The sequence below is a fragment of the Limulus polyphemus genome, unplaced genomic scaffold (assembly GCF_000517525.1).
Source record: "Limulus polyphemus unplaced genomic scaffold, Limulus_polyphemus-2.1.2 Scaffold196, whole genome shotgun sequence".
Lineage (NCBI taxonomy): Eukaryota > Metazoa > Arthropoda > Merostomata > Xiphosura > Limulidae > Limulus > Limulus polyphemus.
Window position 1 is genome coordinate 757657 of NW_013665806.1, and position 17220 is coordinate 774876.

Genomic DNA, 17220 nt, shown 5'->3' on the forward strand with positions numbered 1-17220 from the left:
AAAAATATGAAGAAAAGTATAAGAATAAAGTGGTCATTCAAAGTAACTTATATGACACCAAATGTATTCCAAGATTAAATGAAATTCATTTAATGCATCATATAAAAAGTAACAAAATAAAACAAAACCATATATATGAAAACACTTCTTAAATAGTTCAAATTCATCTCTTATATCATATTCACTGTACTACGTGGTTTTGCCTCATTAGGCTTACATAGGTTTCATGACCTTTGACACCCCCATATTTCAAACTCTCCTCCACTTGTGTTGCTTAGGTGTTTTGATATGTCACAAAGAGCTTTATGAAGATATTTTTCTGATAAAAACTACTTCAGACACTAAAAACCATGGATTTGATATTATTGTAATTTATGAGGAAATTCTTGCATTTCATAATGTTTTTGAAATAATAATGTAAAAACAAATCAAAATACTCAAATTTACATGAAAATGTCCTATAGTTAGAAAGATCAAATATACTAAAATGATTTTTTATACTCATCTTATGCAAATACCTTATGTTACTCTTGTCTAACTACAATCAGATCAACTACAAGTAAACTAAAGCTTTGTTACATTTACCTACTTCAGAAGGGAAAGAACACCCCAAAATACATCTAGAGTGGAATGTGTGTGGTTTAGAAGAATAATGGTATACACATAACCACACCCTGGATAATGAAAGATTGAATATTTGGTTGGGTGTAATGTTAATGTGAGAACAAGTGCAGAATAGAAGGAACAAAAAGAGATAAAGTTTGATAAACACAACAAATCACTGTACAATTATCTTTCATGTCTTCAAGTTAAAAAATGCAAAATGAAGGTAAAATAAAACTAAAACAAACTTGAAATGAATACTAGGATATGAATATGCACATTTGACATATACAATATACTTGAAAGCACTAAAATTGCTCTCATGACCCACAGTCTCCCTGTAGCTGACCAATCACAAATGGACTGAATGAATCTTGAAGTATCTTTATATCATTTTACAATCATGAAGCTGTCCTTTACATACAAAGTAAAGCAGGATATAATACAACTATCCCACAAAACAGTAAATAAGTTCTTTTACTGCATCAATTACAGAAAGTAACACCTCAGGCTGAATTTTCCATCCAACTTGATTTAGTGTTTCAGAATTAGAGCTTAGGAAAATTTAAAGATATGAAATATCTATTATGGAGGACTGAGATAAAATATTTGCATACGTATACTAAAATTGTAAGAGCTGAAAGTTTGTAACAGTTAATCTCATATCCATAAGAAAATATGATAAAAGTAGGCAAGAGCAAGAGTTAGCAAAAAGTATATTCACATTCAACAGTGAAACAGTTTCAGAAAACAAAAAAGCATCAAAATTAAAGTAGATCTTTAGTTCTATGAAAATGGAAGGTGGTTAATATGCACGTGCCATGACTTTTTACAGAGTGCTATTTAACAAGATATTATGATTTAGATGTTGGAGTAATCAACTATTCATTTTACCCTACACTGCTGGTTTAGCAATAGTTCATGGTAAAGGAGAGTAAATATCAGATACAATTTACAGTGACACTGATAAGCTATTGATATGTATTTTGGAGGTTCTAGAGGTATATGCAAATGAAATATGCAAACTGTAAGAAGAACAAAAGTATTTTTATTCTTCACATAAACATCACCTTGCCCTCTGACTTGTTGAAGTCTGAGTCAGACTGATGTCATCAATTCAGACATATCATAAATAAAAATACACTTGTAACATGTCTGATTTTTTGTGTACAACTAAAAGTTAGTCATATTTCATGTAGATATGAGTAGCAAAATCAGAATTACAGTCCACATCCCTTCTCCAGTACAGGGACAGTCCAGTGGACTGACCTTGTACACATTCAGTTAAAATCCCATAATTATGTGTAAAAATAAAGTACAAAAAAATTACAAAAGGATCTAACAGAACAAAATATTATATACATAACTTGATATCACTAACCTTAGTTTTTCAGGAAATGGTTCAAGAGCTCTCATTTTGATTAAAGTATATTCTTGGGGTCCAACTCCCTGAACAGAGAAAAAAATATAACAGACAACCACACCTCACATGTTTACTTTATAACTATACCATACATTACAAAAAAGAACAAAACATATTTTAAGTTTTCATCAATCAAAACAACATGTTTCTGAAAATGAATTAATCACAACTGCTTTTTTTTTAAGACAATTTAATTTTATAAATCTTTTCAACACAAAATCCTGATTCTGTCTGATTAACAGCATGAGGCAATGGATTCTTCAACTCAGAAACTAGAAGATACAGTGCCAAATGTATGTAAGGTTCATGTTGTTTAGTAAACACAAGCAGCATTGAAAAGGAGTATATTAATGTGTTCATTATAAATATAAGCAAAGTGGCCAAATACTAACTACAAGCTAATACAAAATGGGGAAAATGCTTACATGAAATTTAACACTTTCCTACACTGAAAATTTAATTCTGATAGATACTTACCTCCTCACACAAGTAGCTTTTCTCGACTTACACCGTCCTCTATATGCACAATTTCTGCTTGCCACTAGCTTTGATACTCCCACCTGCCCTCATGTGTGTTCACATGAGACATTTGCATACAATCATGCAGCAACCCTCCACCAATACAAGTGTGACACAACTATTGTCATTATGTCTTCTTTTCTGTACAGCCCGTAATCCTTTTGAGATTGGGAAGTACCTACAAAACCTAAACCAGAAGTGGGGAGGTTGGGTGGGAAGTGCGAGTGGAGGTAATTATTTGTCGGAAATATATTTACAGTGTAGGAAAATGTTAATTTCCAATATGTTATCTTACCTCTCCTCACAACCAGAAGACATCTCACACTGAGCTGGTGGAGGGTCCGGTTAGAAGATGATCCCCCCTTTAGAAAGCACCCAAAGGAAAGAAACAATGGAGGGACCTGCCCAGTTTAACCATATGTGTACATCCAACCCAACCATCACAATATCTGCTGGGAACCGACATCCAGAGGACGGTAGGAAGGTGAACAGCAAAGTGGGGGTGCATCTACAGTCCTTCACCAGGTATCATCCAGTCTGCGGTAGGAGGAGAGTACCCAGTCAAACATGTGTAAAATTAAGGGACCCCAGGTGTAGAGTGGCTAGGGTGCATCGCACCGTAAATGGGAGATCGGACCTCAATCAACATGAGAGGAACCGCGATAGGGATATACAGCCCATGGTAGAAAGAGGGTCCTCTAACTTTCACCTCTGATACAGGAACTGGTAGGGAAGAACCTCCATACCAAGGATCCGCATCATCATGTGTGCACATCTAACACAACCATCATCATATCTGCCAGGAACTGACATCCAGGGTAAGGTGAACAGCAAAGTGGGAGTGCATCTCCAATCCATCACTATGCAGCATTGGGAATGTATTGTTCAGTCCATGGTAGGAGGAGGATACCTGGCCACACACATGTGAGGACTTATGTGGCTGGTCCAGCTTCAACATCACCATATCCGCTGGAAACTGACATCCAGGGGATGGTAGGAAGGAGGGTGCCTCAGTAGAAGGGGCAAATTGCATGTTGGAGTAATGCATCATCCCATACTGTACTAGAAAAAGAGGAGAAACAGTGAATTGAAGAGTTCAGAGGAACACTGCACCAGAGACAGTGCAATAGGTGACTGCAATACTGTGACCTACAAGATATGGACCATCTGGGATGAGCAATAATCTTTGTTTGTTTCACTCGTGTTAGTCTATGAGTGTATGGTTCAGGACGAACATCTTTATGAAGCAAAATATTGCAAGGCATACTTACAAGCAGTCTTAAGGGACCACCCCATCTCAATGGTTTGCATATATGACAAACAGGTCGTACTGTGCAGATTTAAGAATAAGCATACCTGGTATGGCAACACTTGCCATTCAGAGGGATCCAACTATGCTACAAACGTCCCTGCAAAAAAATGTAGAAAAAAAAAAGCAATGTTTATCCACTCAATAAGACATTGTGGAATGCAAAATGTAGACAAAGAAGAAAAAGCTAGGTGGTGAAGATAAAGAGCAGTAAAGGTATGGGGAGTGGTCCACATACCGGTGCTAATGATGTCCTCCAACGGATATTGGAAATGAGCAGCCAGGGACATGGTAATGTGATGGGAAGATACATAGAAAAGATGACAATCATCGGGAGAAAGAGAAGAATAAGCCAGACAAATCTACCGGTGAATCCAACTCATAAGGGTAATGGGAGAAAGATCACAAAACTGGGAAAGATTCCAAGGAATAAATAATTAGAAGTGGGAAGCATGGAAAGAATCGGTGTGTGCCACGTAACAGCAGAGAGCTCTAACCTGACCGAGGAAGCAATTAGGATCAGAACAGTCATAAAGGTGTAATATGGATGGAATGGAGATGGGTGTGAAGGCAGAATTACCCTCCCGAGTGGACGAAGTTTTGGGCACAAAAGAAAGATTGGGGAAAAGGACCACATAGAAACTGTGAAACAAGATGCAGTGGACATCAATAGCAAACACATTCAAATGAAGACATCCGCACGCCAACATGAGGAGGAAAAGGATCTTCAAGGAGAGGTGATATAAAGAACAGGCCAACAAGGGCTCAGAAAGAGGAAGGGTAAGGGCATGAAGGACGACACTGAGGTTCCAATCCAGGGAGGATGGGTGATGCAGAGGGAACTGAACAAAAGGGGCAGGACTGGTGAACTGTACACACTGGCTTAACATGTAAAAGGAAATGTGGTTGACTAAGCTGCAGGGTAGTTTATGCCAGAGACTGTAAGAGCCAGGTTAAAAAGGAAGTGATGTGGGGAAGGGTTGGATGGGATTGAAAATAACCATGATGTATGGACCAACAACAGTATGGAATGGGAAATCAAAGATGCCATATGCTGTGAAAGTCTGGTCTACCAGGCCAGGGACTAGACAAAAGCCTCACATGAAACCTCAGTGAGGGAAGGGACAGATGACTCATGGCAGATTGGGGCTGACAAAGGAGAGAGAGGAAAAGGAGGAGACATCAGTAGTTGGTACAGAAGGTGGAAACCACAGTTGAACCAGCCAATATGAATACACCAACAGAACCTGATACGGAGTGGGGTAGACATACAAGTGTATGACCAAACCAATCCTGACTGAAAGCATCCACTGCTCCAGCTAAAGGATATGGAACATGAAAACAAAACCTGAGCTGAGAATTGAAATGAGTGGCAAAGGCATCCAGTGATAATTTTATAGGGAGAATCCTGTTGGGATGTGATAAGCAATCTGTGACAAGATTCAGGGCACCCAGAATATGACGAGTCAACAAAAGAATTTGATGGCTGTGTGCACAATACAGGAGGTCCAATGGCCAAAAACAGCTTTTCATAGGAAAAACATGGTATGAAAGGGAAAGATGGCCTGCAAGTGAGATAGAAGTAGACAGTCATCCTTGTAAATGTGGAAAGGAAGGCCCCAAGAAGGACAAAGACAGGAAAATGCAAAGAGTACCTAACCAAAAACATAGAAAGCTGAGGTGAGCCTGAACAGAAAAACACAACCCTGATGGACAAAACAAAGGTAAAGTCAAGATGTAGGGGAGATGAGAAAGTAAAGAGAGACCACTGAACTACCTACCGTAGTCTTCCATAGACCAGGAGTGAAATCCCATTGTTTCTAAGATAACCCCCAAAACCTAAGGTCCATGTCAAAGAACCACCTAATGTGGACAAAGTGGAAAGGCTTGGCCCCCCACAAGACTCGAACCTATTATGTAGTATCCAAGACTGTTGGTTCCCCTTATGAGTGCCACAAGTACTGACAGCAAATCACAGAAATATGAGAGGCTGGAACCTGAAAGAAGAGGAAGGAGGAGGGTGAGACACATGAACAAATTGAGGAAAGTGTTGGGACAAATGGAAGGTCAACTAGGAAAGGAAAGTATGCAGCTATGTTGACTCAACTCAGGATACCAGAGAGTCAGGAATGCCCCCAAAACCTCCTGTAAAATAATCTAAGAGTATATCTTTACAAAACAATGTCAATCTGTGAGAGATTTTACTGATTAGCTGTCTTGCTCATCTTGTTCATAAAGAAACAAAACTCACCTCACCAGAACTTCTATCATGGTCCATGCATGGTTGGTTATCTTTTGGAGAAAAGATAGTGTACCTAGATTTGTTGCAAAAACAAATATAAACTGTAAATATTTAGTGTCTGATGAACTTTTTTGTTGCTACACCAGATATTACTAGCTATAATAACAGATAAGATTTACAGTCCCTACTTCTGTTAATAATTCCTAGTTGTGTATACAAAACCTTACCAATATAAAAAATAAACTTTGTTTCCAAACAAATTATTTTAATGTATAATCATTAAATAATTGTAATAAGTACTTTCTATCATACAATTTGTAAAGATAAAACAAAACCTATTTTAACTATTTCACTTGTGTCTCAGTTTTCATTTTCTTGTGTTATATTTGTATATTTGAATCCTTTATTTCTTATGTATATAGTTCTGTTCTGATTACAAATACCCATAGATTACTGATGATGAAATTATGATGATTCCAAAACTTCTAATAAATGCTTCTTGTTATTACGTTCGTGTTTTTATTTTATCATTAAGCTATGTATTCCGAAAAATGAGTCGATAACTTGTAAAGATTATAACAGCTATACAAAAACCTTTTGAATACAATGATTAATTGAAATGATGAGAAATGTCCATAGCAAAGGAAAAAAATATTAAAATAAGAAAAATACACTTTCTCAAGGTGGTCTACATCTCCAAGAAATAATAGAACAAATAAGGACATTTCCATATTAATGTGAAAAAAATATAAATCTATGAGAAGAAGGACATCTCTAATAACTAGTTCTTAATTAGTGGAGGCATAGTGAACTCAACCGAATTCACAAGCTTTAAAGCATGATGACATTTTGGATTGAAAGATCTCCTGTAGAAACTAAGTATATAAAGTAACTAAACCATAATAGTAATTAAAACATAAACAGTTAAAAATAGATTAATTACATGTAACAAAAATAAAGAACTGACTTTTATAGATGAATGGGTTGTATGAGTACACTTATAGAAGAAGTGGATGACAAGATCTAACATGGAGTAAGACAGTTATACAGTCATTAGTTCAGGTACAAAATATCACAGTAAAATGGTCTTCACAGCAACTTTCCAGGAATAATTTTTATTCAACTTGAGGTCAAATGTCAATCCTTTTGCCCTTTTTTATTGAGAATATTCTTCTTTTTTTCTTAGATAGATCATAACAAAGAGATCATGATGAAAAGTAAAAACAAAAAACTTTTCTCTCTTTTCGAAACACAGTTTTCTATTAATTATGTTAAAACATCAAACTCACTGGATAATGTCCTTTTTATTTGTGAAAGTGTACTTAAATTCTTCATAATTTGTACAAAATTATTAATAACAATACCAAATGATCACATTATGCCAAAAGAAGTGTGATTAGTCATCAAAATTACTTTTATCACTAAATAACAACAGAATTTAAATTGTATAATGAAATGTAAAATATTTAAACAAGATTGTATGCAAGGTACTCATTGAATGACAAAAATCAATTTACATAAAATATCTAATAGAATGCACCAGAAAAAAAAAAGAGTTACCTGAAAAATTTACAGCATTTCACATTTGTTAAATGGTTATAAAATCAAACATTACATCTCATTTTTCATATAAAATGTTCTCAAAAATAAGAAATATAAATTATGGGATCTTTCATAACTGTGTATGAAAACATGTAGTGGTTAAAATGGGCATTATGGGCTGATATTTATTCTAGTAACAAAAACATATCAAATAAATATATACCCAAAACAGAAGAAAATGAGTTAAGATGTGTGCTAAATACCTTTCCTACCAGCATGATTTGGTTTTGCATGAAGATATATTTTGCAATTACAGTGCACGTTTCACCTCAGGTCACTGACCTTATTTTCTTAAACACCAACTTGTGATCTCCCAAGATACATGCTTTTTTCAAACCACTTTAAACCCTGAAAATTGGTTCACTACACAAACTGTTGAAATGAAAAAATATATTGTATGTACCACAAGAAGCATAAGATACTTGTCTGTCTCATAAACTGATGACTTGTACAATGGTTACTTCCAATCAAATAATGCTTAAAATGTATAAACAATGAAGTTTTGTGAGTTGTTGCAAGTTATTTCAATGATAAATAAAAACTGTAATATTTAACATAAAAGTCATATGTATCTCTAATTTAAAATGCTGTAAATTTCCCGGTTATTCTTTACATGACCAAATGAAGAAATTGGGATGTAACAAGTGTGAGATAAAATAGTTTCATTGGAAACTTTAGTCTGTAGTTTCATTGAAAAATTTTATTATTACTTTTATTTTTCAGAGGAGAACTCAAAATTAGTTGTTAAATGTACTATCAAATCATAATACTGGGAGTTGTTTAGGGCTCCTAAGTTTTAATTCTACATCAACAGTCTTTCATGTTTGATATTGCCATCACACTGATGCTTGAAAGTGCATGCAAAATGAGTTTTGCAAATGCTTGTTAGAGCCCCTATCAAGTCTGTCATGATGCCCACTGTTTTGGGCTCACCTTCAGATCCTTTTACAATTTGTCATGGTATTGGCCAGGCAATCAGCTGTTGTTTTTATACACAGACTAGCTGACAGAAAACTTTGTGTGATCCTGTTGGTTGCTATGACTCTGATACTTTGATTTTAATTGGCCTTGCTACATGTAGTAATACAACATTTTTGCACTATATTGTTGTTTACAGACACCAAATATTTGTAAATTTATCAGTGTCTTAAAGTTTAAATTACAAAATTCGATAATAATTATTAATAAATTCAGACTAGCAGGAAGAGTTTTAGCAAATTTGATCATTACCTAAATTGCATTTGAGGAATAACTTTCCACATGACGTGAGACTGCAAAGATTGTTATACCTCAGTGGGATGCTGCAAACATTTCTCATTTTAGCCAGTGAAACTCTGCTTTTGTTGGCAGAAAAATGGTACAATTTTATTGTCCAATTTTGTAAACAAAAAAATTTAGACGTGGGATTAGCCTACTAACATCCCTCATGGACTGTTTGTGGGAGCTGTTTATAGCCCTCATGCATTTTTCAAACATGAAGAACTGTATCAAGCACAATCGTAGTGAATATTAAAATATTTCATTTATGTACAGAATTAAATTATTGTTGATAGCTCTGCATTTTCAATCCCCCCTTTTACCTATCCCACCGAAGGTGACGGAGATAAAGAGTTTTCACCCCTGTGCGTGTGTGTGTTTGTCAACAAGATTTCTCAAAAATGGCTGAAAGGATTTGAACGAACATTGGGATACATTTGGACTATGACCCAACTTAGAAGTGATTAGTTTATGGAGGGTCAAGGTCACAGCAAGATCACGAAAATTCAAAAATCCCTATGTATTAATATGGGGACTGATTTTTCACACTAATTTTGCTCTATAACTAAGTCAAATATGATCAGATTTTGATGCAACTTGGTGGACTTGTTTAGAATGTTATTTCTCATTGTTCTGCCAAAAATGGTCCATGTCTGTTGATAATAATGGACATATGGATACATTTTAATATTTTTTTTTAGGGCTAAACATGATCAATACTGTGTGGCAGAAGTATGTGGTCTATTGAGTGCCCCTCTAGTTGTATATGTATTATTATGTATTTGTAAACTTTAACCTTTTTTCTATTTGACCATAATTTATTTTCTGAAATGGGCCTGCTAAAGAAAATAAAATCAATTGCCCTTGCAAGCAATTTTTCAAAACAATATGTGCACTCTTTTTAGGAGTAAAGTATAATATGATTAAATTCAGGATATATTCCTCACCACTTTCTGCATTCAATATCTTCTGTTTATTTCAAAAGTAAAGAATAAATTACCTTTTACCAAACTGTATCTTATTCCTTTTTTTCAGATGAAGAAACTGCCAACACACAAACGAGTCATAGTATGAATTCACATCTGTAGTGATAAAACTACGTCTCCAGTCAACCTGAAAAAAAATTTTGGTTTGAAAATTAATAATAAATGAGATATTTTTTGTTGATTTCTCAGTGACATACAATGAAAAAAAGAGAAGCCATCACTATGAAATAACCTGGTTCAGTACCTCTTTCAGGAACAAAGGTGAACTTTTTTTTATGTACTTCCAGAACACAACTGTCCCCAAATAAATGTCTTATTGGTATATTTCCTATATTTTATCACTAACATGAAAAATAATGTAGAGTTATAGGTTCTATTGTAACTTTGTGTATAGTTAACCCATTAACTGCGAATGCCGGATATTTCCGTCATTGAAGTTCTTTGGCTCAGCTGCGAATGATGGTTTTAGCTGTGAGTCAGAAAACGGCAACTGAGCTGCTCCTGCCGTAGTTAATGGGTTAATATAGCCTTCAAATGATATACAAAACTCTGAAATTTGAAAACAAACTTTAAAATGTTTCATAGCTAAAAATATTTTTAGCAGCGTAAATATTGTTGAAAGGTATCTCTTTCAAATTTCTTTAAGATTTACTTGAACTCATACAACTGAAATGGTGTGCTCTCTGTCTTTACAGTATGAGAGTTATGTTAAGTTCTGTAAGCAGCTACAAGGCCATGTACATATAGCCTGATGTGTATTATTTACAAACAATTATGCAAAAGTAGCTATAACTTCTTTTGGTTTATTCTACAGACTACACAAACAACTGTTTTTCAATGTTTAAAACTTGCCGGTAATAAAGACTAAAGTAACTCAGCACTAAATGTGAATTTAAAACTGACATTCTTTAACAAAATTATTCAAACTGGGCATATATATATATGTAAACAGAGATAAAAAAAATCGAACAGTAGTTTCAAGCCAATTTCAATAGAAAACTCTCACTACCAATAGATGTTTTAAAAGATAATTATGTTTTCAAATATAGTATATGTAATTTCAATTGCTCACATTCCTATGTATAACATACAGAGTTGTAGAAAACTGAACCATAAAGGTCAGGAAGAAATTAATAAACATTCTGAAATTTCTTAAAGGTGAGCTTAAAAAGAAACATACACGTATCATTTCAATCAGTTAACATCAAACAAATCTTAAGTATCTGATAAGAAGTTGAAGGTATGCCATGAGCACTGGCCACTAACCAGATTCTGAGAGGAGCAAGAAAATCATGACAGTTTACTTCCCAGGTACCCATTTCATCTCCACCAAAAGCTGGCAGAAAAAAAGAAAGGGAAATAGAAGTAGAGTATGAGAGTTTGTACTTGCTTTTAATTGTTGTCAACTCTGATTCATACACCACAGAGCTTCTAAGTTCTCATTGACTGCCCTACTGGCTACTGATATTGTATTACACAAAATATCTGAGTTTAACACGATAAAACGGCATTATAGGTATAAAGAAGAGTTTGTTCAAATGAGTAAAAAGTTTACAAAAGTCTGTTCTTCAGCAAATTCATGTTCAACTGCAAAATGAACCACATAAAAAGTTACTGAAAATTCTCAGACGAAACAGAAATAGCCTGAAATCCTGGATATTCATAAACCATCCCAAGAAGAAAGTTTGGTAGAAAGTTTGTACCAAATAAATACTCTAATAGGAAACCAGTGATCCAGATTATCTGAGAAGTGTGCCTGCTGTTGTACAAGGTGGCATGAATCTTAGGTAGTTTTAACACTGAACCAATGAAAGCCAAAACCTTGACCGAGAAGCAAATAATAATTGTTGTTTTTTTTATCTTCTGATGCTGATTTAATTCCAGTTTGTTGCGCAAAGTACTTGTGAATTTATCATTCAAAATAAAAATGATTGCTTAAAATATTGGGATTTTCCAACATGAGTTGCAAAAGAAAATTCAGCTACATTTTCTATAACCTCGTATTTTACACTGAGTATTCATAATAATAATACAAGAAATAAGAAAAGAATTGAAATTTGTCAATATTTCAAAGTACTAATGAATATTTTCTTGACAAGAAATTACCAGAAAGTAATCAATATAAAAAAAAAGTTACAAAACTTCTGTATTCTGAAAGTTTCATGAAGGTCCTAAAAGTCAAATGGACCACAAATATAAAATATCAAACACTTGCCTTGAGTCCCATTCTCTTTAAATCTTCTATAGCAAGAGGTGGAAAGTATTTCAGCCAATGATCTGAATCAGCAAAACGAACAATCTCTTCATCACTTAATCCCAAAGATTGCATGATCTGCCACTGATAGTGTGCTGCTCCAGTTTTAGCAGTAGCCTTGCTCTGTTTGAAAAAAAAAATGTTGATAAAATTATGGAGCAAATATTCAAGTAAAATTGCATACAATTTCTCTACAAAGAAGCCCTCTTTTCATTTGACTTATACAAGTGTTTTCTTTATATCAAGGAAATATGTTATCACTGCACACATTTATCTGACAATATGTTATGACCTGTATAAACTGGTAATGTGGGATTTTTGAGTTGTTTGATACCTGTATTCTAGCTTTAGGGTTATGTATTAAATTAATTCTTCAGGATAACTTTAACTATTTCTGTTTATTATTTTCTTCAAGTAACCTAATAGTTTTGAGTTTTTTTTGCATTGATTCATCCCTATAACTTAATCTATGTTAATCTTTTAACTGATAAATAAAGCAAAGAAGACATTCACACTAAGATCAAGCTGTGATTGTTAGGCTTAACTCTGGAAGCTCTCAGGACATTTTCGGCACAGCTTTGGAGAAGAACACGTGATTTCACATTTTTTTGTACCATTATGGAAAATTTCATTCTTTAATGTTTGGAGTTTTTCTGAAGGCATAATAATTTGTTTTACTGTACTGCCAAGTTATCTGTAACTGCTTTGGTTTGTTTTTGAGTTTTATTACAGGCTTTAAATGTATATCCCAAGTATGTTTCATTTCACATTGTTTTCAGTACATTTTTAATAACTTTTAACGTTTGCATTTGTGTAGCCACTAATTTTTTTTACTTTGAATAAAGCTATATTTTACAAGTAGGTTAAGTTCTGAGCTTTTATTATCAACCTCTGTGGTGAAAAATACACAATGATAGTTTCACTAAGAACAATTATAAAAATGTTCAATATATATTCATTTTTATTTATGTATCTTTTATTTTATTTATTATTCTGATTATTTTTCAACTGTTAAATCAGTATTTGGATTTATGGCTAATCTAAATCACCTAAGATGGCCAAACCCTGTAAAATATTATTGGAATTATGGCAGAAAGTACTGTTATCATTGAGGGTACACAATTCCTGAATCAATGCATTTTAATCATTATAAGTTTTGTTTTATGACTTTGCATACAACTAGTTAAAACATTAAATTAGTTATAATAGCTACCTGATTAATTTTCAGTTCTAATCTACGTGGGTAGTTTCCTCTGAGCACAAGTTACAAGAAAAAGTATCATATGTGTCAATCTAACCTCAAATAATTTTACTAGTTTAAAAACTCAAGATAATCCCCTATTTTCTCATTTATAGATAGAGCACACTTAGAAGTAACTTTCAAACATGCTTACTTAACAAAACATATGATATGTGTGAAAATTTAAAAAGAAAAATCCAAAATAATCAATACTGCAGTTTGTGTGGTTTACATGTATAGGAGCATCACTTACTTTTTTCCCTTTAGCCTTGTCAACTAACAGAGTTTCTGTGGGGCTTGGCTTAATATTAGCTTGGTGGTTGTTATCCATCTCATAATCTGGAAAAAGGTGGACACCCAAAATCTTCCATTTCACGTTTCAGTTTATCAGCACATGCCTGTAAGTTCCAACAAATGCAAAAAGAGTTGTTTTTAACTTATTCTAAAATTATTTGATTATTTTTAGTGAAGTTTGTGATAATGCAACTAAAATGCATTTTCAAAGCCTAACAGTCATAAAAAAAAAGAGAAGCATAATTTTTAATCAAAAAATATAAAAATCTACCACTAAGAAGTCATGTTAAGTGTTATTCTTTCTTTTGGCCAATAAATTCAATTACTTTATTGAGGTACTGGTCAAGAATCATAAACAACTGAAATCATTAGCTTCAGTTGAAGTATCAGAAAGCAACCTACCTAGAGCAAACATTAATTACAATAAAAATAAATGAAGTGCTTAAGTTAATCATACAAGACTGTTTGGGGTTCAGATTTTTCCAACATCTTCCTTACTTCTATTTTTTAGATTAAAGTATGCAAAATACCTACAGAATGAAATGCACAAAATACTAAATGTTCCATATTTCAAGTTTTTCTTTAGAGACTGTTTATAAACCTTGATTGCAAATTATGTTTTATCTTTAAAAATTTCCAAACCTGCAATATTCATTTATAACAAACACTTTGCATCACAGAATTCTAAGTAACTAATGCAGAAAAAGGCCTATTCTTCCTTATTAATTTCATCTTTAAAAAATGTAAGAGAATGTTTAACTGACAGAATGATTGGATTCTTCTATGTGTTAGTGATCAGTACAATCTTCCCTCAAAAGTGGCAGCGAAGGAAAGACTATTCCAAATATACACATACCAGTTTAGATGGAAACATACCCTCTGGGGATAATTATAACAATGTCAAATATTGGAACTTTTATAAATTTAGACCTAATAGAAATAATAGTGTATGGTATTGCAAAATAACTAATACTACCTATATACTATAAGCAAATTGTGCAAAACAATAAGAAGTCTGCACACCATAAAATTGTTTCTAGATATTTCTTAGAAGACTGAATGATTGATCAAAATAAAGTTTTAATATAAATTGAGTTATAAGAATGAAAAATACCATTTTCCTTTTTACCTTGATCTACAATCACAACATGATCAGTAAAGTTTAAATCTGTACCTTAATACATGTAATTACAAATTATAAACTCTGCTTATGAATTAATCAAATGTGTACAAGTATTGTACATACTGGAGAAGGAATGTTAATTGTAATTCCACATTTACTATGTACATCTACAAGAATGTGGCTTTTAGTAAAATGTGCAACTCTATTATACACCAAAAATCATGTGTGTTACAAAAACTTTGGTACTCAAGATATGTCTGTAAATTGATAATGTTAGTCTGATTCAGACTCTGACAAATTGAAGTGCAAGGTGATGTTCATGTGTAGAATAAAAACACTTTTGTCTGTTGTACAATTTGCATATTGCACTTGCATAGCCTCTAGAGCCTCCAAAACCTACAGTTTTTTAAGTATACCTCTATATTGAATCTGGTACTTAATCTTTTCTACCATGAATTGTTGCTAAACCAGAAATGTAGAATAAAATGAATAGTTAATAACTCTGATATCAATTACATAATACAATGTTGAGTGGTCTCTGTAGAATGTGTGGCATGTGCACTGTGAATGTGTGTCATGTGCACTTTTGTGGGAATTTTCATATACATTTGTGAATATAAAAGTTTCATTCTTATTAAATGTTAGTATATATATATATATATATTAATTTTACAGTTCACTAAAATCCCAATTTTTCCAATATTAGTTGATAAATTTTTGTCATGTTTTCATACTTTTCTAATTTCTAAATGAACCAGAATAATACTGACTACACTAAAAGGAAAGAACTTAAGTATAAATGGTATTAAAACAAAGGGGTATTAACGTAGCATGAAGACTTCAACACAATAAGGTTACAAACATTTCAAAATCTGTATTTTTTTGTTTTGTTTTTAATCGTGGATATTATTTGAAATATAAAACATATGATTTTATTAAAATACAATTTGTCTTTATTGGCTACAATCACACCCTTACCACATGGCCTACTAAACTACCAACTGTGTCTTGTGTAAATGTTAAAAGTAGTACATAAGGATCTGATGTAAGTTATACAATTTGACATTTCCATGGGTAAGTGGTACCTAAAAAGGATATACGACTATCAGGAGTTCTTATATTTTCACACTCATGGGAAATGTCATATGTATTCTTTTTCAAGTGAATGTGTTTAACATTTTGCAATAAAAATCACAGATATTTTAATCACCTTTTCTGTCACCTTACTATGTATGAATTCACATAAATCAATATAATTTGTAAAAAAAACTCTAAAACATGCATACTAATGTTAGCCTTGGTGGTATTTTCAGATAAAACTAATTTACCCCAAAAGTGAATAATGTAGACTCTCTACGTATCTGGAGGTTTGGCAAGATATATTACGAAGTAATTCTGAGTTACTATAAGAGAAACTAAATGTGTGCTAAAAATGAATGGACTGTACAGAATTGTATGAAACACAATGAAATAATATTTAGTCAAACTCACAAGCACAATCAAAATACTGTGTGTATTGGGCAAAATACAGAGCTTTTACTACATAGTTATCTCTAAATTCTCCTAACAATTTATAAAGAGGTTTATTAAAAACTAGTTAACATTGCAGTTAAATATTAGTATATTATCATTATTTAAAGAAATAAGTTAAACTTCATTTATTAAACTGAGGACTTCAGCTTGAGAGAGAGAGAGCTAACATAGATACTGTTACGTCTCTGGTCGTTTGTTAATTTCCCCTAAAAATTCCTTCCGAAAAACTTCAGTGATACAAGTCCTTTCTTAAATAAAACTAGTTTATTCTTTCTTAATACAACTTTGCAATACACTTAATTTGCACAGTCACATTAACTTAAACACACGCTAGAATTCACAATGATTCCCGCACTTTACTACCGCGCTTGACTCAATTGTCTGTCTCTGTCTGTCTGTCTGCAATTCTATTTCTGGTGCACTTATAAACAAGAATAGAGGGCGCCTAGCAAATACTGGATTATAAGTGATGTTCCCCGATCTTTCTAGAACTCATTATGTGTTACCAGCATCATGTGACTTCCACTGTCGTAACACTGCCCCTTCCTTACAATAGCCCAAACAATAGACACTTACATTAAACCAATAGAAAATTAACAACAACTTAATTAAATGGACAGAATTTACAAACACAAAATTAAAATACAACAAAGTCTCTTAATTTTACAGGACGTATCTTCTTCCGTACTAGTCTTTGTCTCGTTGGCTTCTGCTCCATGTGTGGTTCACCTGCTCCATCAGGAAATGTCCCATTATCGGTAGTAGTCACATTAGTGGTAATAACTTCTTTAACGGCTTCACTGTTTTCCTTCTCAAAACCGGGTAGAGTTTGTTC

General features: G+C 33.2%; 1 protein-coding gene across 1 annotated transcript in view; it reads right to left on the bottom strand.

Annotated features, from left to right (window-relative positions):
* Positions 1-17220, bottom strand: part of LOC106478286 (leucine--tRNA ligase, cytoplasmic) — an 82421-nt gene that overhangs the window by 44065 nt on the left and 21136 nt on the right. The window contains 6 exon segments of the mRNA XM_013938815.2: positions 1985-2052; positions 6106-6169; positions 9956-10068; positions 12157-12318; positions 13689-13782; positions 13784-13833. Coding sequence (XP_013794269.1) covers positions 1985-2052; positions 6106-6169; positions 9956-10068; positions 12157-12318; positions 13689-13782; positions 13784-13833 — 551 coding nt within the window.